Below are 17804 nucleotides of genomic sequence, written 5' to 3' on the forward strand. Positions count from 1 at the left end.
GTTGTTTTGTTTTTTTACTATCTTCGATTTTCTAAACTAGGAAAGAGGCTGAGGCTCAGTCAACTTTAGCCAGCACATTATAATTAATCCTGGCTATGTCAAGCTTCTTCCTCTTTTTTACACTGCATGACACTTTTTACTTGGATATAGTTGGCCGCAGTTCATCCTAGATTTGACATCAACCGGTTAAACTGATATAAAAAAAAGTAACAAACTGTATATCTGGGCTAAAAAAATGTTCATTGTTAGATGTGATTGGTAATGTAACTTTAATAAAACCTAACTTACTTTTACAAATTCAGATACTGTTTTATTCTGTTTTTTTTCAAAAGGACCCTGAAACCTACAGAAATTTAGACATTTAGCATCTTAAGTTACATTCAGTGCCCCTAGGTTACTTGGCTGCTTTTGAAAAATCTTATTCTCATTTTCCACTGAAAGTCAGTGGGTGCATGTACACATTTGCTCTAGTGCACATTAGCCCATTTTAATGCACAATAAAGTGTCACAAAAAATGTGGTCTTTAGCTAATGTGCATTAAAATACGCTGATGCACATTTTTCTAGTACCTCACAATGGAGGGTATCTATGCATGTGCTCTAGGGTTGGGGGAAGGGGGCACTTTATAGAGGGTCCAAGTGCCCACAGTGTCACGTGTATTCAGGGTCACACACTTCAAAGCAGTGGCAGGACTGCTTGAACTAATAGTAGTTCAACAAGCTTTCATTCAATCACACCCCCCACCACCACTTTGAGGTGTAGGGATGCTGAATACGCAAGACACAGAGGCTGCTAGAGCATGTTAACATGCTCTGGCAGACTTGATTAAGTCTGTTCGAATGCTTCTTATTAGCATACCTCAGACAGAGGTCCAGCACATGTATAGGTGCCAGGAAGTACTAGATTTAATGTGTATTACTTAAAGTGCACTAATGAACATGCAGATGCACCCAGTGGGAACCAACTTCCTTAGCCCCCTTTGAAAATTCCAGGTACTTAAATACTGTGGGAGTAGATGTTATAAAGAATGGATGAAGTACAGTGTCATCAAAAGTAAGTGGCAATTTACTTATTAAAGTTTAAGAACTAGGCACAAGGAAATGCCCATTAAAATTAAGGTAACGTTGATTAATAGTTACAGTCCTCCCTCAAGATTAGTTAATTCTTTTACAAATATACCTCAAGAGGAGAAGATACAACTCTTTCATGGGCTGTACAACCACATGTAGGCTCAAAACAGAGTGGAAGTACCACAGCTCCAATCCTTCCCTTACTGAAAGCTGAATAGTTCAAGATAGTACCTTTAAGCAAAAATACTTTTGGTATTTGTGGAAAAGAAATGTCAATGTTAGAGCTTTCTCCAACACCTGCTGGTTATGAAAGAAGGCATGAAGCTGTAGAGTTTCCTTTATTAGTGGGTGTAGCATGTAGCAGCCTTTCAGCTCAAAGGGCCTGGCGTTGGTGGCCTTAGGGTTGTTAGGCCCTGGGCAAGACAGTCATTTGGGGCCCCTTAGAGGCTTAATTTTGATGATCTAAAAGCAACTTGGACATTTTCGATTTCAATTTCACTTTGCCCTATTCATGAAGCCACAACGAAAGTATCTTACTACAACATTGATAATACAAATATTCATTGCAATTAATATTTATTTTTATAAAGTGTGGGGCCCTGAGCGGTCACCTGGTTTGCCCTCCCCTAAGGCCGCTATTGAGCCTGGGGACAGACTGCAGGCTGATAAGGGCTAGAGCCCAACTGCAGAAAGTGAAACCTGATTACAGGTTATCTAGGAGGACTGGGCCAGCTGATCCAGATAATCAGCTGGCCCACAGAAAATTAAGAGGGCTTCTGGGAAAGAAGCCAGAGACTTCCCAGAAAGGGAAGTAACCAGAGGGGTGTGAAAGTTAGGTTTCTAGAGAGAGGAGCCTAGAACAGGCAGACAGTTGAGAGCTGAGAGCCAAGGCAGGCAGGCAGCCAGTAGCAAAGGGCTGAGAGCTTACTGGGAGCCAAGAGCCTGAGAGCCAAACAACAGAGAATCTGGAAGTGGAGAACCAAGAGGGAAGAGCTGGTGGGTCAGCACAGCAGTGCCCGAGGACCCTGCCTTGACTGCCTTTCTCCTGGGCGCTGGCCAGAGATTGTGAACGCATCAGAGAATACGTATATGGTTAGAATAAACAATGCTCATGCTAATTGATGCCTGCTGGGTGGGAGTTTTCTCTGGAGAGTACAGGCAACAAGAGGCGGTGAGCCTGTAAAAGGATACTGAAGGACTATGAGTGAGCTAGTTAACCCTGAACCTGCTACACTGGGCTACTCTGTAGATTGTCAGGTGTTAATTTGTTATAAAACAAACAAAAAAAATCTCAAAATTAAAACATTTTCAAAGTTACTGGTAGTGTTGAGGTGATGTTATAGCCACAGTGGTCCAGGAAAGTATGTTATAGCCATAGTGGTCCAGGAAAATATGGTCTGAGAAAAGGTAAAGTGGTACCAGAATGCTCCTCTACGTCCCTCCCAACTAACAGTTGGTCCAATAAAAGACACCATCCACAAAAATCCTTGCCCTTTAGATACTAATATTTTATCTGAAAAAGAATGGACACCACATTCCTTAACATCCATTCAATGTATGTTGCTAGCATATGGAAGTTGACAATTAAAATGCAAGTGAAATGCAACATTTTCTGGCAGCTTTTCCAATGCATTGAAAGGCTTGTCACATTCTTTGACCAGCAAGGCATGCCACTACCCAGGTGGTAAAAGCCTTTACCATTAGCCAGAGGCATGGTAAAAATGCTGCAACCTTAACTACAAAAGGTTTCTTTACACATTGGTAAAATGAAAAGATGTCAGTATTAGTGTAAGCTGTGATTTCATCCTTCAGATGCAACTTATTTACCATCAGTCCTATATGGCATCCCCTGCTTACACCCGGGCAGGGCCAAAGTTTTTCTATTTGTCATGAAATACTTCTCAAGGCTTGATCCTCTCACTGAAGCAAAAGGAAAAATAACTCCCAATGACTTCAGTGTAGCAGAATCAAAGCCTCAAGTCACTATCATGCTAAATGCAGAGGGTTATGTCTGTCAATAAAGTAGCTAAGCTGGCAGGGGGGAAGAGATAGTACTGAGAGACTATATCCCACGTATTAAAACTGCAACCAACTTCTATTAACTCTAATTTTGTCCCATCCTACTTATTTGGAAAGTTGACTAGATCTGAAATGTTGGAGACATTTTATGTTGGAGACAAGGGAAAATGTCTGGATAATAGTCATCAATAGATTTACTAAACCATTAGACAATTGCTCCGATTTATATCAACATTAGATTAACAATTTTTTTTGCCCCTGAGGCTAAAAAGTAGACACTAACTCCTCAATACTTTCCATAGTGTTAAATCACCCGAAGTACACATGTACTATATTTGACAAAAATAAAGCTGCTATTGAGGAAAAGTTATTAATGATTTTTATAGATGCTTTTAAGCCTAATCCTTTTCTCAGCTATTTCCATAGGAGTTTCTTGCCAGTGACAGCAGTAGTAGAATTCAACTCTATGGGTGAGCATAGGCATCTAACCTACTGGCCTCAGCATGGAAAGACTAGGAAAAATTTAACAGAATTTCTTGACCATATAAGAAGAAACTATGAGGTAATGTATGTAGCAGCTTGTTAAACAATTAGAAAATTGGTGTGGCTGACATGCTCAAATATTGTCCAATTTTTAGAAAAAAAAAGCTGATCATGCTGTTAGACCACTTTTTCCCCCAGGTACTGCATTTTAAAAATTTCAGATCAAAGCTTTGAATAGGTTTTCATAATTAATCTGTAGGGACAATGATTTAAAAACAAACAAACAAACAAACAAACAAAAAACCCACCTTCCCATTCTAATGCAACAGCTTAAGAAACTGCTAAACAAAAGCAGTTGCATGTGAAGTTTGCCCTAATTAACCCAGCACCTGATTTTAACATCTGGGAAAAAAATAGAGCAGTAACTTTAACATGTTACTGTCACCATTTTTTGAAGTTATTTCTCTGGGTGCCATATAGCAAATCTTGAAAACCAAGAAAAGGAGTTATAGTAACTTACATCTACATAGTAACTTACACATAGAATCCACTGGATTTCTCAATGATGTCATAAATCATTTGAGATTTGATTAAACTAAGTTTATCCATAGCTGCAACCCCACCATTGTTCTTTATCCATTCCAGGACCAAGCCCATGATATAGATACTGTAAAGCAAAGACAAAGGTTAAGATGTCACAGTATTAATAAAGTAGTCATACTTAAACATTTTTTTTTAACACAGTGGCAAAAAGTAATTGTTTAGGTAGCAACTGCTGTAACAGTTTAGGTGGCTGAATTGGTACAGCATTCCAGGTTCTGAGATCTTCTGAAGCAAGTAAAATGTCTGGGCCTAACTGGAATAATAGACAACTTCTAAAACCGCAAGAGTTTGCTGAATATAACCAAGTCACACAGAAGCAGATCCTGCAGTCCTCATCAAGACAGGCCTCCCACAAACTTCCTTGGACACTTTGCGTCCTTAAGGACTGCAGAATTAACAGGCCAGTAGAAATGATCGCAGAAGTGCCAAGGAGAGGCCAAGCTGGAAGAGAAAATGCTATTATACACCCTATGCAGCTGGACTGGCAAAGCTCTGCAGACAGTCTTAGAGTGTCCCTGTCAGCATTATGCCAGGAATCTAACCTTGCTTTCAAAAACAGTAAGCCTAAGTCCATGACAACATTTTTGCCTGAAAAAACTTTCATAGAAACATAGGTAAATAATAACTATTTTACATGTACTACTAATTAGATGCAAGTCCTGAGAGTCTGTTCATTTTGGATGGCTACAGACCAACTATTTCAAGGCCGGTTACTCAGTGTAAATGTAAAAATCCTCAAAGCTTTCTGCCTTTGTGCTTTTGCTACAAAACTCTGCTTGTTCTAGTTCAGGCATTTCCCACGGCTACACCACTTTACATAATAAACTGTTCACACATTTTTATGGCTCATTTCCAACAGGTTTGCTTTTATTAATCCCTCTATTACAGTTTCCAAGGGAGTGCTTAGAGAACATTACCCTACAAATCTCTCTCACGAGGGTCTAACAGGAGATTTATTTATTTATTTATTTATTTTTAACTTTTCTACCTTTAATTTCTCCTTGGATGCTAAACTCAAATCTTTAAACACTTCAGAAACATACTGTGGAACAACTGAGGTTATCGTTTGCTTTGAAGACTAAAACTTGCAACCTTTACAATAGCACAGTATAATCTTCTCCCATGCAAGATCTCTGCATAAATTAAACCCTGTTTTGAAGGTCCAATTAGGTAATGCACAGTTTTGCACTGGCCTCTTGTTACTTTTAACTCTAAGAAACACAAGCCTGCGGGACTACTTGTGAGTTAGGTTTGGAAGAGTGGATCAGAAGCAATCCAAATAATCTGGTCAAGAAGAAAAAAATCCCTTACCCTTGTTATATTCTAGACAAAAGTATAGTGTTGAAGCAGCATTAAATATAAAAGGAATATGATATTTTGCCCAGCAAGTTCACTGATAATTTTAGCACAAGAACCAAACATTAGAAAGTCAGGCTTCTTGGTGCCAAAAGGTTAAAACAATCAACATCACATTAATTGAATTCAATATTGTGCTGAAGTGGCTTAGGCAAACTCATTTAATATTTCCTGTCTATCTGCCAGCTAACCAGAACAAAGCGAGGGAAGGCTGAAGGAAAGTAAAGAAGCTTTGCCAGCTCCTTACAAAGCAGAGAAGGCATTTTAAAACCAGGCCAAATAGATCTGCCTCCTGCCAACATTGAGTCCTGTATTAAATTTTGGATTCTGAAGCATCCTTGGATGCAGGTCATTGGCATGTAGCAAAAGCTGGCCAAGTACTGGTGGGGAAGAAGGAAAAAACAGATCATTACAATGTATTTTAAATGACTGCATTTCTCATTGCCCAACTGATACTATTGACAGGAATATAGTTATAGCCAAAAGACACCTGCATTAGAAATAATTCCCATCATGGAAATGGAATTTCTCAGTGCTTTTCAACTGAGAAGTCAGCTTTTGTTTTAACCCTCACATGCAGAAGCGCCGTAGTTCAAATTCTGAGATGTGGCAGACTTTTGTTTTTTCAAATGGAAATACTTTTGCATTTGAAAAGACATGAATGGCTTGGATTTAAAACTTGGCATATACAAGCATGTTATGGAATGTGTGCTTTGGCAAGTAGGAAAACATCCGATTACGAAATAAAAGATTTATCAACAGAGGAAAAAAACAGCATTCTGCACATGCGTGATACCTTAAGTACACAAGGAGTGCAAATGTCCAGATACACATACATGATAATGACAAGGTCACCCCCGCTACCTCTGTCCTATTTCTCAGATTACATCAACAGGTATCCAGAAGCAGTGACAGTAAATGTCTGGGCCACAGTACCCCTCCCACTCCCACAGTTCTCACCGACTGAAATCAGTGAATGATCATGCGATGTAAATCAGACCTTAAAAAACAGAAACTAGTTAATATAAAAAGTCCTATTTCATTTTAGTAGCATATTCACATGTAATGCATGGAAAAGTCAAAGCTTCAGTTTCCACATAAATTATGAATTGGCTCCACTGAGCTTGTATACTAAATTAAGGAACTGTATTGTAACTCCATATACAGGAGTTACTGTGCCTTCTAACACATACAGCATGCCTTAACAATGGCCTTCTTGAATTGTGTGGAAATAGGCATAAAAGTTGTATCGACTTAAATTTTGCTTTGAATAGGAACTCTTCTCAAAACCAAAATGAAATACCATACCTTTAAAAGTAAAGTTCTCTCCTTCCAAAGTTATCTAGCAAACATAATTCTAAAGTAAAGGGGATAAGTTGTTTTTTAAAAAATGAGTTCTGAATTAGAGTACTATATTACTAAAAAAAAAAAAAAAATCACCACTTTAATGTAAGTGTTACATAAGAAATGTTCCAACTTCCACTAAATTCAAGGTAATTTTGCCACAGATGAAGCAGGATTGGTCTTGTAGCGTCTGCCTCTCATAGGTCTTCTGAATCTCCTGCTGGCAAAGCATGATTTCACAACTGTCAGCATGTTAGAGTCAGCAGCCACAAAAAAGCGAGTCAAAATTTACAAAGTTTATTCTGACTGTAATCTTGATTGATGGTGATTATTATAAAGCAAAACAATAGAGGTTTTTCTGGTTGCCAGATTAACTGTAGAGGGGGCTATCTGTTTAAATTCTGTATGAAATGCCTTGATAGAGAGGATAAGTACAATCGCCAAGATGCCACGCTTAAAACACTTAGCTATGATCTCATTTTAAAAGCTGTTACAGGAAATCGGGAAACTACAAAAAAAAAGTTTTAGGAATAACCATTTGAAAGAATAAGTCTCTGTCATCACTACTTGGGTGTGCAGAATGAAAGGGAGTTTCTAACTTAGATATTAAAAAACCTCTGGCCGTGTGTGCTGAATGGATCATTCACACACAGGTAATGTTTCTCCTCCCTTGCATGCAAGGAAGCAACTACCTTCACAGGACCATGCCAAAGTCTAAACTGCAAAGAAGGCAGTTTAGAAAAGAGAAAAAGTATTGTAAAGTAAGCCATACCTCAATCCCTCTGCCCTACAAGGAATCCACTGCACAATAAAATAATGCTGGGTTGTTAAGGGTTTTCCACAGGTCAGAAGATAGATGGAAGGGAAAGGATATCATGGGGATGCTATTGAGGCCGGAGGTCTATTAGTAGGTAATTCTGGCCTCTAGAATGTCTTAGGACCATGGCTCCTTAGGTAGGTGGGAAGGTAAGTGGAGCAAACCCTAGCCCTTAAGGAAGTTGCAGGGAACTCTATAAGAGGAACTTTGCAGAGTCCCCTGCCCCTCTGTAGTTGTTCATCCTATGAGTAACTTGGCAGTAGCTTCATCTACCAAATAAAGGGTTCTATACTTGTCCACACGACTGATTAAAGGGAAAGATTCTGTCAGTACTCTCTCTGGTAGTACTGTGAAATTCTCTGGACCAATTCATTTTCAACCAGCAGAAACTTGGGCCCTGATGTGCATATAATAAATTATAGCTCTTGAAGTATACACTTCAGATAAAGAACTTAAGACTTGATCCTGCCAGATGCCAAGCACCCTAAGTCAGTCATAGGACTGTGTCCTGTGACAACCACTCTCTCAAAGTTATCATGATTCCAGCCTATGAATGTTTGTTTCAGAAACCTTTTTCTGATAGCAGTGCATGCCAACCTAGTGGTTTGCTAGATGAAAAATATTACATTTTAGAAGGAAAAATTACCTGTAGCATGGAGGAGTGTTGTATAATGACCCATTTGTAGCTTGTACTTTGTAATCTAGTACTATGGGACATTCTTTGAGTGCAAATCCCAACAAGTCCTCTCGTACAATTACCACAGTGACTCCAGCACAGCCAACATTCTTCTGGGCACCAGCAAAAATGACACCAAACTTGAATAGGAAGAAGACCAGAAGAATTCTTAGAGGCAGCGACTTACTTGAGATTATTATTGTTATGCCATCTGTCTTTTTCCATAAAAAAATACAGACAAGTGAACCAAGTTATCTAAAAGGCACGGGAATCATTGAAAACTGTATGTTGATTTCAGGGTACACTTCAAATTCCAGGTGATTCGTATCTGCCTGCTTATCTATACTAGCAAAATATTCACTTTCATATGAGGCAGTCCACCTCAAGAACCATCATACCTCATCTACAAAGGCCCCATCCAATAGCTATCTACACACTAGTCTCATGTATCCCCATCTGTTTGCAATCCAAAGCAAATTTACTTATAGGCATTTTCAAACCATTCAAGTGGCACCATGTAATCTCTAGCTCTCTGGCTCTCAACCCTGTTAGACTCAAGGCATCCCTTGTTAGACTCAAGACTCTCCTGTCTTTCACTTTGTTTTTGACTATGGAGCAATTATTCTGTGGTAAATAACTAAGAAAGACTACAACAGGATATTTTTGACACTATGGATTCTTATTAGAAATCCCTGGGTTTATCTTTTCAATCATGTGTAGGTGTATGTACACCTAAGAATGCTAATACAGAGCAGCACCCTTAAAATGAACTTGTCACACCCTACCTGAGAATCACTGCTCTATCTGAATAAAAGGAAGCTAAAGAAAGGCAAATCTATAAAGTCCAAGTAGAAAATAAAATATCTTTCCTTTCCCTACAGTTCCCTAAAGAAGGTCATATGTTTTGGTTTTACTACATATAAAAAGAAAAAAAAAGTTCATGAGTCAGCAGCACTTCATACTTCTAAGTGCCTCTCTTGCAAAGATCTGAAAGTACTTACAGCTGTTTATTTTAGGGGAATGGGTGCATCTTTATATGTTAAATCTGTTATTTGATAAACTGTATTCATTCAATAAGTAAATGAATTAAATATTTTAAAGTACTTTAAAAGATGCTTATACATTTCTATTTTATCCCTATTTTACAGACAGGGAAACTGAGGAATAAAAATTTTAAATGACTTGATCACAGTCATAAAGCTTGCCCATGGCAGAGCCAAGAGCAGAATCCAGGGGCACTTATACACGAGCAGCAAGGCTGCTCCAATGCACTGTAATGACATAAAAATTAATCAAGTCTACTGGAGCATAGTAATTACTGTATTCCCCCCCAACTCTACTCCCAGAGCACATGTATAAATGCCCCAAGCATCCTGACACCTAGTCTCTTCCTTTAACCATTTGAAGGAAAAACTATATAAAACCTAAATATGGTTAAGAAAATACACCAGATCCAGGTACAGTTTTAGTTAAACAACCCACCGAAAAGATACAGACAGACACTCTCAAAATTACTGTAAGCGTATACAAGTTCTGATGCTGAGACTGTCTTTAGTGTGTTATAGGTACAATGGACAGTTCATTCTGAAACAAATACTAGGAAATTTCACATGTGTCTAATTCTCATTAGAGAAGATGGCACACTATGGAGTTATTAAATGTAAGCGTCTCAATCCATGTTTAGGTGCCTAAATAAAAGCAGCTTGGATTTCTGGATGCGTCAGCATGAACAACTCCTGGTGGCTTCAGTGGAAATGGAGAGTGCTCAGCATACCTGACAATCTGGCTATTAATTCAGGTGCATAATTCTAGGCATTCAAGATTGAAGCTGCTGTACTGTAATTATGCTTCAGCATGTTTGATACTCTACCTTAGAAACATCCACAGGCCTGGACAGGAAGTTTGATGACATATCACAAACCAAAACTGCCCCTTTGACATCAGGTACAAAGTCAAACTCTACACCATGGACAGTCTCATTAGCACAGTAATAGATGTAAGAGGCATCTGGGTTAAGATTCCAAGTGCTTGGGTCAGGAATTTCTGAGATAAATAAAGAAAGGATAAACAAAGGTTATCACAGACAAGTGGAATCAGCACACTAATCTTACTGGTATGCAGTTTTACTTTTGCATTAAACTTTGAAGTCCTTAAGGCTGTTTTATTACACTGGGAAGCAATTCTTCAACTAGCAACAAGACAAAGCCATCTTTCAGCTACAGCCTAGATCCACAAAATGACTTTAAGAGTCTAATGCAGGACTTGAGCCACCTAAGAACATGGGAAAAACATCAAAGCTCTGGCCTAACAGCTTAAGGACCTATGTTTTCAACAATAAAGTTCTTCAAGCACTTAAAATTCTGCTTCTTGGCATGTTCAGAAGCAACTCAATTTTGTCGGTACTGAACAGCTTGGCTTCCATCTTATGCCCCACTGAGATCTACAAACGGGCCCCCACCCATGCATGCTCTAAGCATGCCTAACACACCTACAGCAGCAATAGCAGCAGCCACTTCTCTTCCATCCCGTCTCCAGTTAGACAGCCTAATGGATCTTATCAGCAATTTTAAAATGATGGGAAGCCATGTGTTTGACTGGGTAGAATTTGGTAGCTTGACAGCAGTTTTAACACAGTGTTTCTGGAATGACTCAAAAGTGACATAATTGTTCTGCTAGAATGACTTGAAATTCTTGTTAGAAGTAACAATGGGCTAAACTTTCAGTCACATTACAGTAATCATCAAACTTACTTGTGTAACTGCCAAGTTTAGGGTGAACAATATTCACTTTGGCATACTTCTCTGCCTCCTTAGCTGCTTTTGCTGACCAAGCTCCAGTAACCACATAATCTGCACATCTTCCTTCCTTTAGTCCAATAAGGTTAAGTGGAACAGCACTGAACTGACCAGATCCACCCCCTTGGAGGAAAATGACTTTGTAGTTTCCTGGTATATTTCTGTGTAAAAGAAAGAAATAGAATGTTCTACTCCACACAAAAGTACATACTGGACTTAGGAGACTCTCCTTGTTACCAAACTCTAAAGGCAAAAAAAGTCTTAGGAGAAATATGTTTCAGTTTTAGAAAGAGACATTCCAGACAAAGATAAACCAAAAACAACTAATTTATCTCAATACTGGCCTTACTTTGTCATCAGGAGCTATATTACATATTTGTCAATACCAAATGTAAGATAGTGTGCAAAACCAGCACGATTTTCTGTCACACTAATAATAAAATACGTAATGTATGAGTACCAAATCTATTGCAAGTTACAAGCAATAAACAACCTAATGTAGACAAGCGATAATAAAATCAGTATTCATGAAAGACTAGTTTATTGTTAGCCTAACAGGAAATATTTCTTCATTTCTCAGGCTATAATTTTGATGTGAAGAACAAACTGTTTGTAAAAAGAAAAGCTATATGTAACTATTGTTGAAGTAAATCTATTTTTGGCTCAACACTGTTAAAAGCATTAGAAGAAGTTAAACTGGAAGAGGCAAGAGTTTTAGAAACTTGCAAGTGTGTCTAGTTTGTCTATGCAGTTTACCAAAGACAAACCAGATTTCTGCATACACAAGTAACCAACTGGGTACAGAGTGTTTGTTCATGAGATCGTTAGATCTTTGAAAAGCAAAACTGTAAGGAACCTCAAGAGGTCATCTGGTCTAGCCCCCCTGGCTCAAGGTAGGATCATCCCTGACTGAAACATCCCAGTCAAGCATCTATCTAACCTGCTCTTGAAAACATCCAAGGATGGAGATTTCACAACCTCTCTAGGTAGCTTGTTCTAATGCTTAACTACTAATAGTGAAGTTCTTCACGAAAATTTCAAGTTACTTTTCCAATGCATAGGTATTTATATGCACAATTTGTAAAGCCAGGACCTTAGAAAAAAGTATTTTGTTTACTGATTGATATAAAAAATGCACAATAACCCCCATACACTATGCAAATGAATTTATTGTAATGTTCAGAACAATATACAACGTTATAAGTAGGCCAAAACTTCTCGACTGTCTTCAGGAGATGCACACAAATTTTATCCCAGCAAACCTCTAAATGCAGAGGAACCAATGACGCTGGACAGATCATCATCTTGTCAGATGCATTAGGAACATCCAGCTTGCTCCAAAACACCAAAAACAATCAGTTGCATTGCTTTTGACTCTTAACACCAAATCTCTTCAAGACCTGAAGATCTGTAAGAATCTCTAATAGTGTCTCCATGAAGAGCTCTCTGCTCTGGCCACAAACGAAGGTGACATTGAGGAACCTCTGGAAGGAGTCTAAAGCCACTGTCCATATGGCCTGTGCAGAATCCATTGACTATACCACCCATAAACACCATGACTAGCAATGCCGAGATCCAAGCCCCCCTCCACCAGAAGAGAAGGACTCATCCTACTTGGCAAGATGACACCTCGTCTCAGGAAATGAAGGATATCAATTCCTCAAAGCCAAAGAGCAAAGGAGGATCTGAGATATAAAAAAAAAATCAGAGATGGCAAGATAAAGCCAAGGAGATCCAGCTCTACACAGACAAACATGACATGTATAGCTATTTCCAGGCAACAAAAGCTGTCTACAGTCCAACTTCCTGTGGTCCTACTTACCTACAATTGCAGGACAGCTTGACACTCCTCAAAGACAATGACTCTATCCAAGCTGGAAAGAGCACTTTGAGGCACTCCTGAACAGTTGAGTCTACTGTGGTGGATATCACCTTTGAGCCCATCCCCCAACACCCTGAAAAAGGACCCTCATCAACCTTCCTACCCTAGAAGTCTGGCATATCATCAAGGAAACCAAGAACAAGGCTACTGGATGAGATGTCATACCTGCTGACATCTATGAAGTTGGTGGCAAGGAACTGGCAGAGACTCCATGAATTTATTCCAATGAAGAGATTCCTGGGGACCTGAGGAATGCCAACATCATGACTATCTTCAAGAAAGGAAACAAGTATGTGTGTGGGAAATATCTGGGTACTACACTCCTTTTCACAGCAGGGAAAATCCTTGCCCACATCCTCCTGAACTGTCTTCTACCTTTTGCTGAGGAAGTCCTGCTGGAATCTCAGTGAGGTTTCAGACAACTGTATGGGGCAATTGACTTAATCTGTTTCCTGCCAGGTCCAAAAAAACTTTGGGGAACATCAGGGTCTGTATATAGCCTTCATTGACCTTACTAAGGCCTTTGATTCTATCAGTCATGAAGCCTTGTAGAAAGCACTGGCCAGATTTGGATGTCCTGAAAAGTACATCAAGGTCCTGAGGCTCCTCCACAACCAGATGACTGTGACAGGTCTACGTAGCAGATCAAGACAGATCCATTTGTCATCTGAACTGGGGTCAAGCAATGATGTGACATTGCCCCAACTCTGTTCTCCAGCTTTCTGACAGTTGTCCTAATTCTGATTAAGGACCACCTTCCTTCTGCACTTGACATTGAGTACCAAACGGATGGAGAGCTCTTCAATCTGGGTAATCTTTGTTCCAAGACCAAACTACTCAAAACAACCTTCAAAATGCCACACGAACCTTGCATGCACACTGAGAAAATGCTCCAGATTGCACTGGATCTTTTTGGAGAAGTCCACCGAACTTTGGGCCTCTCTCTCAACATTGAGAAAACTAATTAATCTACCAACCTGCTCCAGACAACAAATGTGACCCTTCTCTCCAGACCACCATTGAGGGAAAGGCCCTGGAGGTAATCAAGCACTTCCCTACCTCAGTGGCCACTTCTCTAAGAGTGTGAACATTGATGAGCTCCAGCACAGGATCTGGTGTGCAAGTGCCTCCTTAGGAAATTGCTTCAGCGTGTCTTTATTCATCATGATCTTTGAAAAAACACCAAAATCCAGGTCTACAAAGCAGTCATTATCCCCACTCTCCTCTATGGATATGAAACAGATAGCATCACCTTTCCAGGCTCTTGAGATGATATCACCAATGATGCTTCCAGAAAATCCTTCACATCAAATGGGAAGATCATCACACAAATGCCAGCACCATTGCCAAAACCAACGTTAACAGTGAGTCTGTGATCCTCAAGCGCCAACTTTGCTGGACCAGACATTGTGTGGATGCTCGACTCGACTCCCAGTTTAGTTGTGGCATAAGATCTCACAGTGGCCAGAGGAAATTCTACAAAGACACATTGAAATCATATCTCAAGATAATAGATGCAGACATCAAGAGTTGGAAGGAGCTGGCTGATTCCAATGACACTGCAGCCTCAACCAAGCAGCAGCCCATTTCAAGATAAGCATCTTGCCCTCGAAGTAAAGAAAAAAAAAAGTGGAGGAAGGAAAAGGAGAGGAATCCCAGCCTGCAGCCTACTCTCCCCTGAGGAAAGACCTGCAACTTCTGCAGATGGATCTGTGGCTCAAGGACTGGACTCCAAGTCATCTCAAGACCTATTAATGAGCTGTGGTAGAACTCATCCTTTAATCAAGGGATTACAGATAACTCTACAGTGAACAAATCATGAACTGTGCTTGCACTGTTTCTCCAAGAATACTAGTCACTGAACTTTATGTCACTGCTAAAACTGGAGCCATTTTGAAATGTTCTTATGAAAAGCCCCAGGCAAAGTTCCTAAACCTAGTGAAAACATTTTTGTCATACACACATACATCAAAACCAAAGGAGAAACACATTTATTAAAAAAACCCAAAGAACTTACAGCAGCTCACGCAAGATATTTTCAGCCGTATTTATAATTTTTGTGAAATCAGATGTCCGATGGCTCATTTCTGTGGGCAAAACAAAAAAGTCAGAAAGAATGTGAACTATGACTAAATATATTAACTCGACTTTGTGTAAAAGGAAAAGCTCTCCATTAGCCAGTTATGCCAAATGCAAGCCACATGACTTTTATAATGATGCTTTGCACCCACAGAACTCCCAATATAGCAAAACACTTAGGAACATGCCTATGTCCATCCCTGTTCAATGAGGCTCAACTCCAAAGTCCACTGAATTCAGTGGAAATCTACTGAAGTGGTGGACTTTGCATCAGACACCAGTGTGCTGAAACATGTGCTTAAGGGCTTCAATAGATCAAGGCATTGTGCCCCACTACAGAATAATGAGCAATGTTAAAAAGGTTGTTGTGCAAAAGTGGTTGGAATCCTGATCTCCAGACTCTCAGCCCACTGCTCCGACCACAAGATAATGTTTATTACTTCTTAATTATGTTTTTATTAACACTCCAGGTATGCCTCTATCATTCTTCTTTCCCAGCACATGGCTACTCTAATCAAAGTAGTTTTTAAAGGGGTTTCTTGTTTCATAGTTCTCATTAAAAACTAAGGATCATTAGAAAGAGATGGATGGAGTACACATATTGCTAGTCCCCACAATGAAGATTCTCACCCCAATTTTTTAATATCCCCCAAATTATTGTAAGTTGTGTGATAATATACAATTACACAACTCAACTGTATACAAAAATAAACAACAATATAAGATATATAATAATGTAACATTTAGTATAAAATAAGGGACTGATCCTTCAGAGACTTGTGTACACATTTAACTTTAGGAAGGTGAGTAGTCTTATGGGACAACTAAGATTCTCAAAATTAAAAATACATCTACATTTTTGCAGAACTGTGACTAAAAAATTAAATGCACATGCATAAAACACAAAAGGCACTTTTCTGAGTACACTCCCTTCCTAATCGAGATGCAAAATGTGTTTTGGACAACTCTGAAAGCTTTTTCAAACAGACACATAATATAGGGACTTTTCAAAGAGATTTTTCCCCAATGCCAGATAATAAACAAAGAGTTATCCCAAAGATCCAGAAGCCCTAAAGCACAGACTACAGACCTCAAGGCAAGAAGAATGAAGTATCTGCCTAGGGCACTCTATAGCCTTCTGTCATAAGTCTTGCAAAGTGAGGACTGCAATGTTTAAGGGACTAAAGAACTTAGATATTTCAAAGCACACATTCAATCACTGATTGAAATGACAGTTCAATCTTTATTATGCCTTTTTTTAATAATCCAACTACAACTCAAAATTCTAGAAAACTTCCAGAACCAAAAAATACATCTTACCAAGAACACTAATGCCAAGCCCTTTGTAGTCCACCAATTCTTTCTGTGCTTCTAGCAATACCTAAAAGACAAAAACCAAAAAACATATTTTTGAGCGTCAGTGATATACTATGCACAATCCATATTGCGCTGCATACTATGGTCATGTGACATGTCTCAGTCCATTGCAAAAGTACTAAAAAATTCAGATGCTAATATGATTTTAGCTAGTGGCTGAGGGCTTGTAATATGATTGAACAGTCAAATCAAGTGTCTGTTGTTGGATATTCTGAATCTCGAGCCATATCCCTTCAGTTCAGTTTCCAAGCAATCTTCTTCTTTTGTATAGCTGACTTGGATCAACAATTACGGCTAGGAATAGACATTACACATAAAGCAGCTTAAAAGTGATCAGAAACTGGTTTAAACCTGTAACAGAACAGATGTTCAGTGCGCTTAAGTCAGATTGAAAATGGCTGAAACCGGTTTAAGGTAAGCCTGGTTGAATGCACTATCAGACTTAACTGATTTGGCTCTAATCAGTTTATGCAATGTCTGTCCCAGACCCCTCCCTGGTTTAACCTAAACCAGAGTCCCCCAGCATCCCTGAATGCTCTCCGGGCTGGGCAGGGCTCTCTACTCCACAGCAGGGCTGGTCCCTCCCCTCTGCTGCAGCTCTGGCAGAGACTTGCAGGTACATCAGGGTCTGCATGGCTTCTCCCTTTTACCCTCTCCCCCCACCCCCCACTGCCTGCTGGAAAAGCAGGGATCCCCTCCTCCCATAGCACAGACCTCAGCCTCACGGACCATATGCATGTGGTATGCTAGCTAATGCTGGGAGATGCCTCTGTGTCCGAGTCTCTCCAATTCACTGGGCTAGGCAGACAGAACAGTGACGGCTTAGGGCTGTTTGCAGCTAATCAACAGGTCAGCCAGTAAGCTGTTTATGAAGAGTTTGGAAAAATGGAGAGAGGCTACTGTTTTCCTGATCAAGTGATAAACACTTATCAGTCCCCTGCTGGGTTGCTCCCCTGTCAGTTTGCTGCAGACAGTATAAAGAAGCAGGGAGGGAGCTTGAAAAGCTCCGTATCATCAACAGATGTATGCACTGCAAACCCACCTTGCCTCAGAGTGCTAGCAGGGGGCCGGGGTCTAGTAATTCAGACTCAGGCTTTTTGAATGTCCATCCCTAGCCAAAGTTCAAGTCCAGTTTAAGGTTAGTTAACCAGTCTAATGCTCTTGAGGAAAAGGAATGCATCTCTGCAATGTCACCGTCAATTTTTTATAGAGGGTAGAGTGTTGTTATGTGGTTCATACTCTGATCAGGGTTGCCACCGTCAGCCATCAGGCTGAACCCTAATTCAGGCAATTTCTGATTCTC

General features: G+C 39.7%; 1 protein-coding gene across 2 annotated transcripts in view; it reads right to left on the bottom strand.

The window, feature by feature from the left end:
• Positions 1–17804, bottom strand: part of PSAT1 (phosphoserine aminotransferase 1) — a 30016-nt gene that overhangs the window by 3256 nt on the left and 8956 nt on the right. For both annotated transcript variants that reach the window (XM_019517421.1, XM_019517420.1), the window contains exons 2-7: positions 16445–16505; positions 15063–15132; positions 11119–11324; positions 10239–10411; positions 8339–8508; positions 4111–4239 (exon numbers count right to left, since the gene is read on the bottom strand). In XM_019517421.1, coding sequence (XP_019372966.1) covers positions 4111–4239; positions 8339–8508; positions 10239–10411; positions 11119–11324; positions 15063–15132; positions 16445–16505 — 809 coding nt within the window. The remainder of the gene's footprint in view (positions 1–4110; positions 4240–8338; positions 8509–10238; positions 10412–11118; positions 11325–15062; positions 15133–16444; positions 16506–17804) is intronic.

This window comes from Gavialis gangeticus, unplaced genomic scaffold (assembly GCF_001723915.1).
Source record: "Gavialis gangeticus isolate Ggan-Ray unplaced genomic scaffold, GavGan_comp1, whole genome shotgun sequence".
NCBI classification, from domain to species: Eukaryota; Metazoa; Chordata; order Crocodylia; family Gavialidae; genus Gavialis; species Gavialis gangeticus.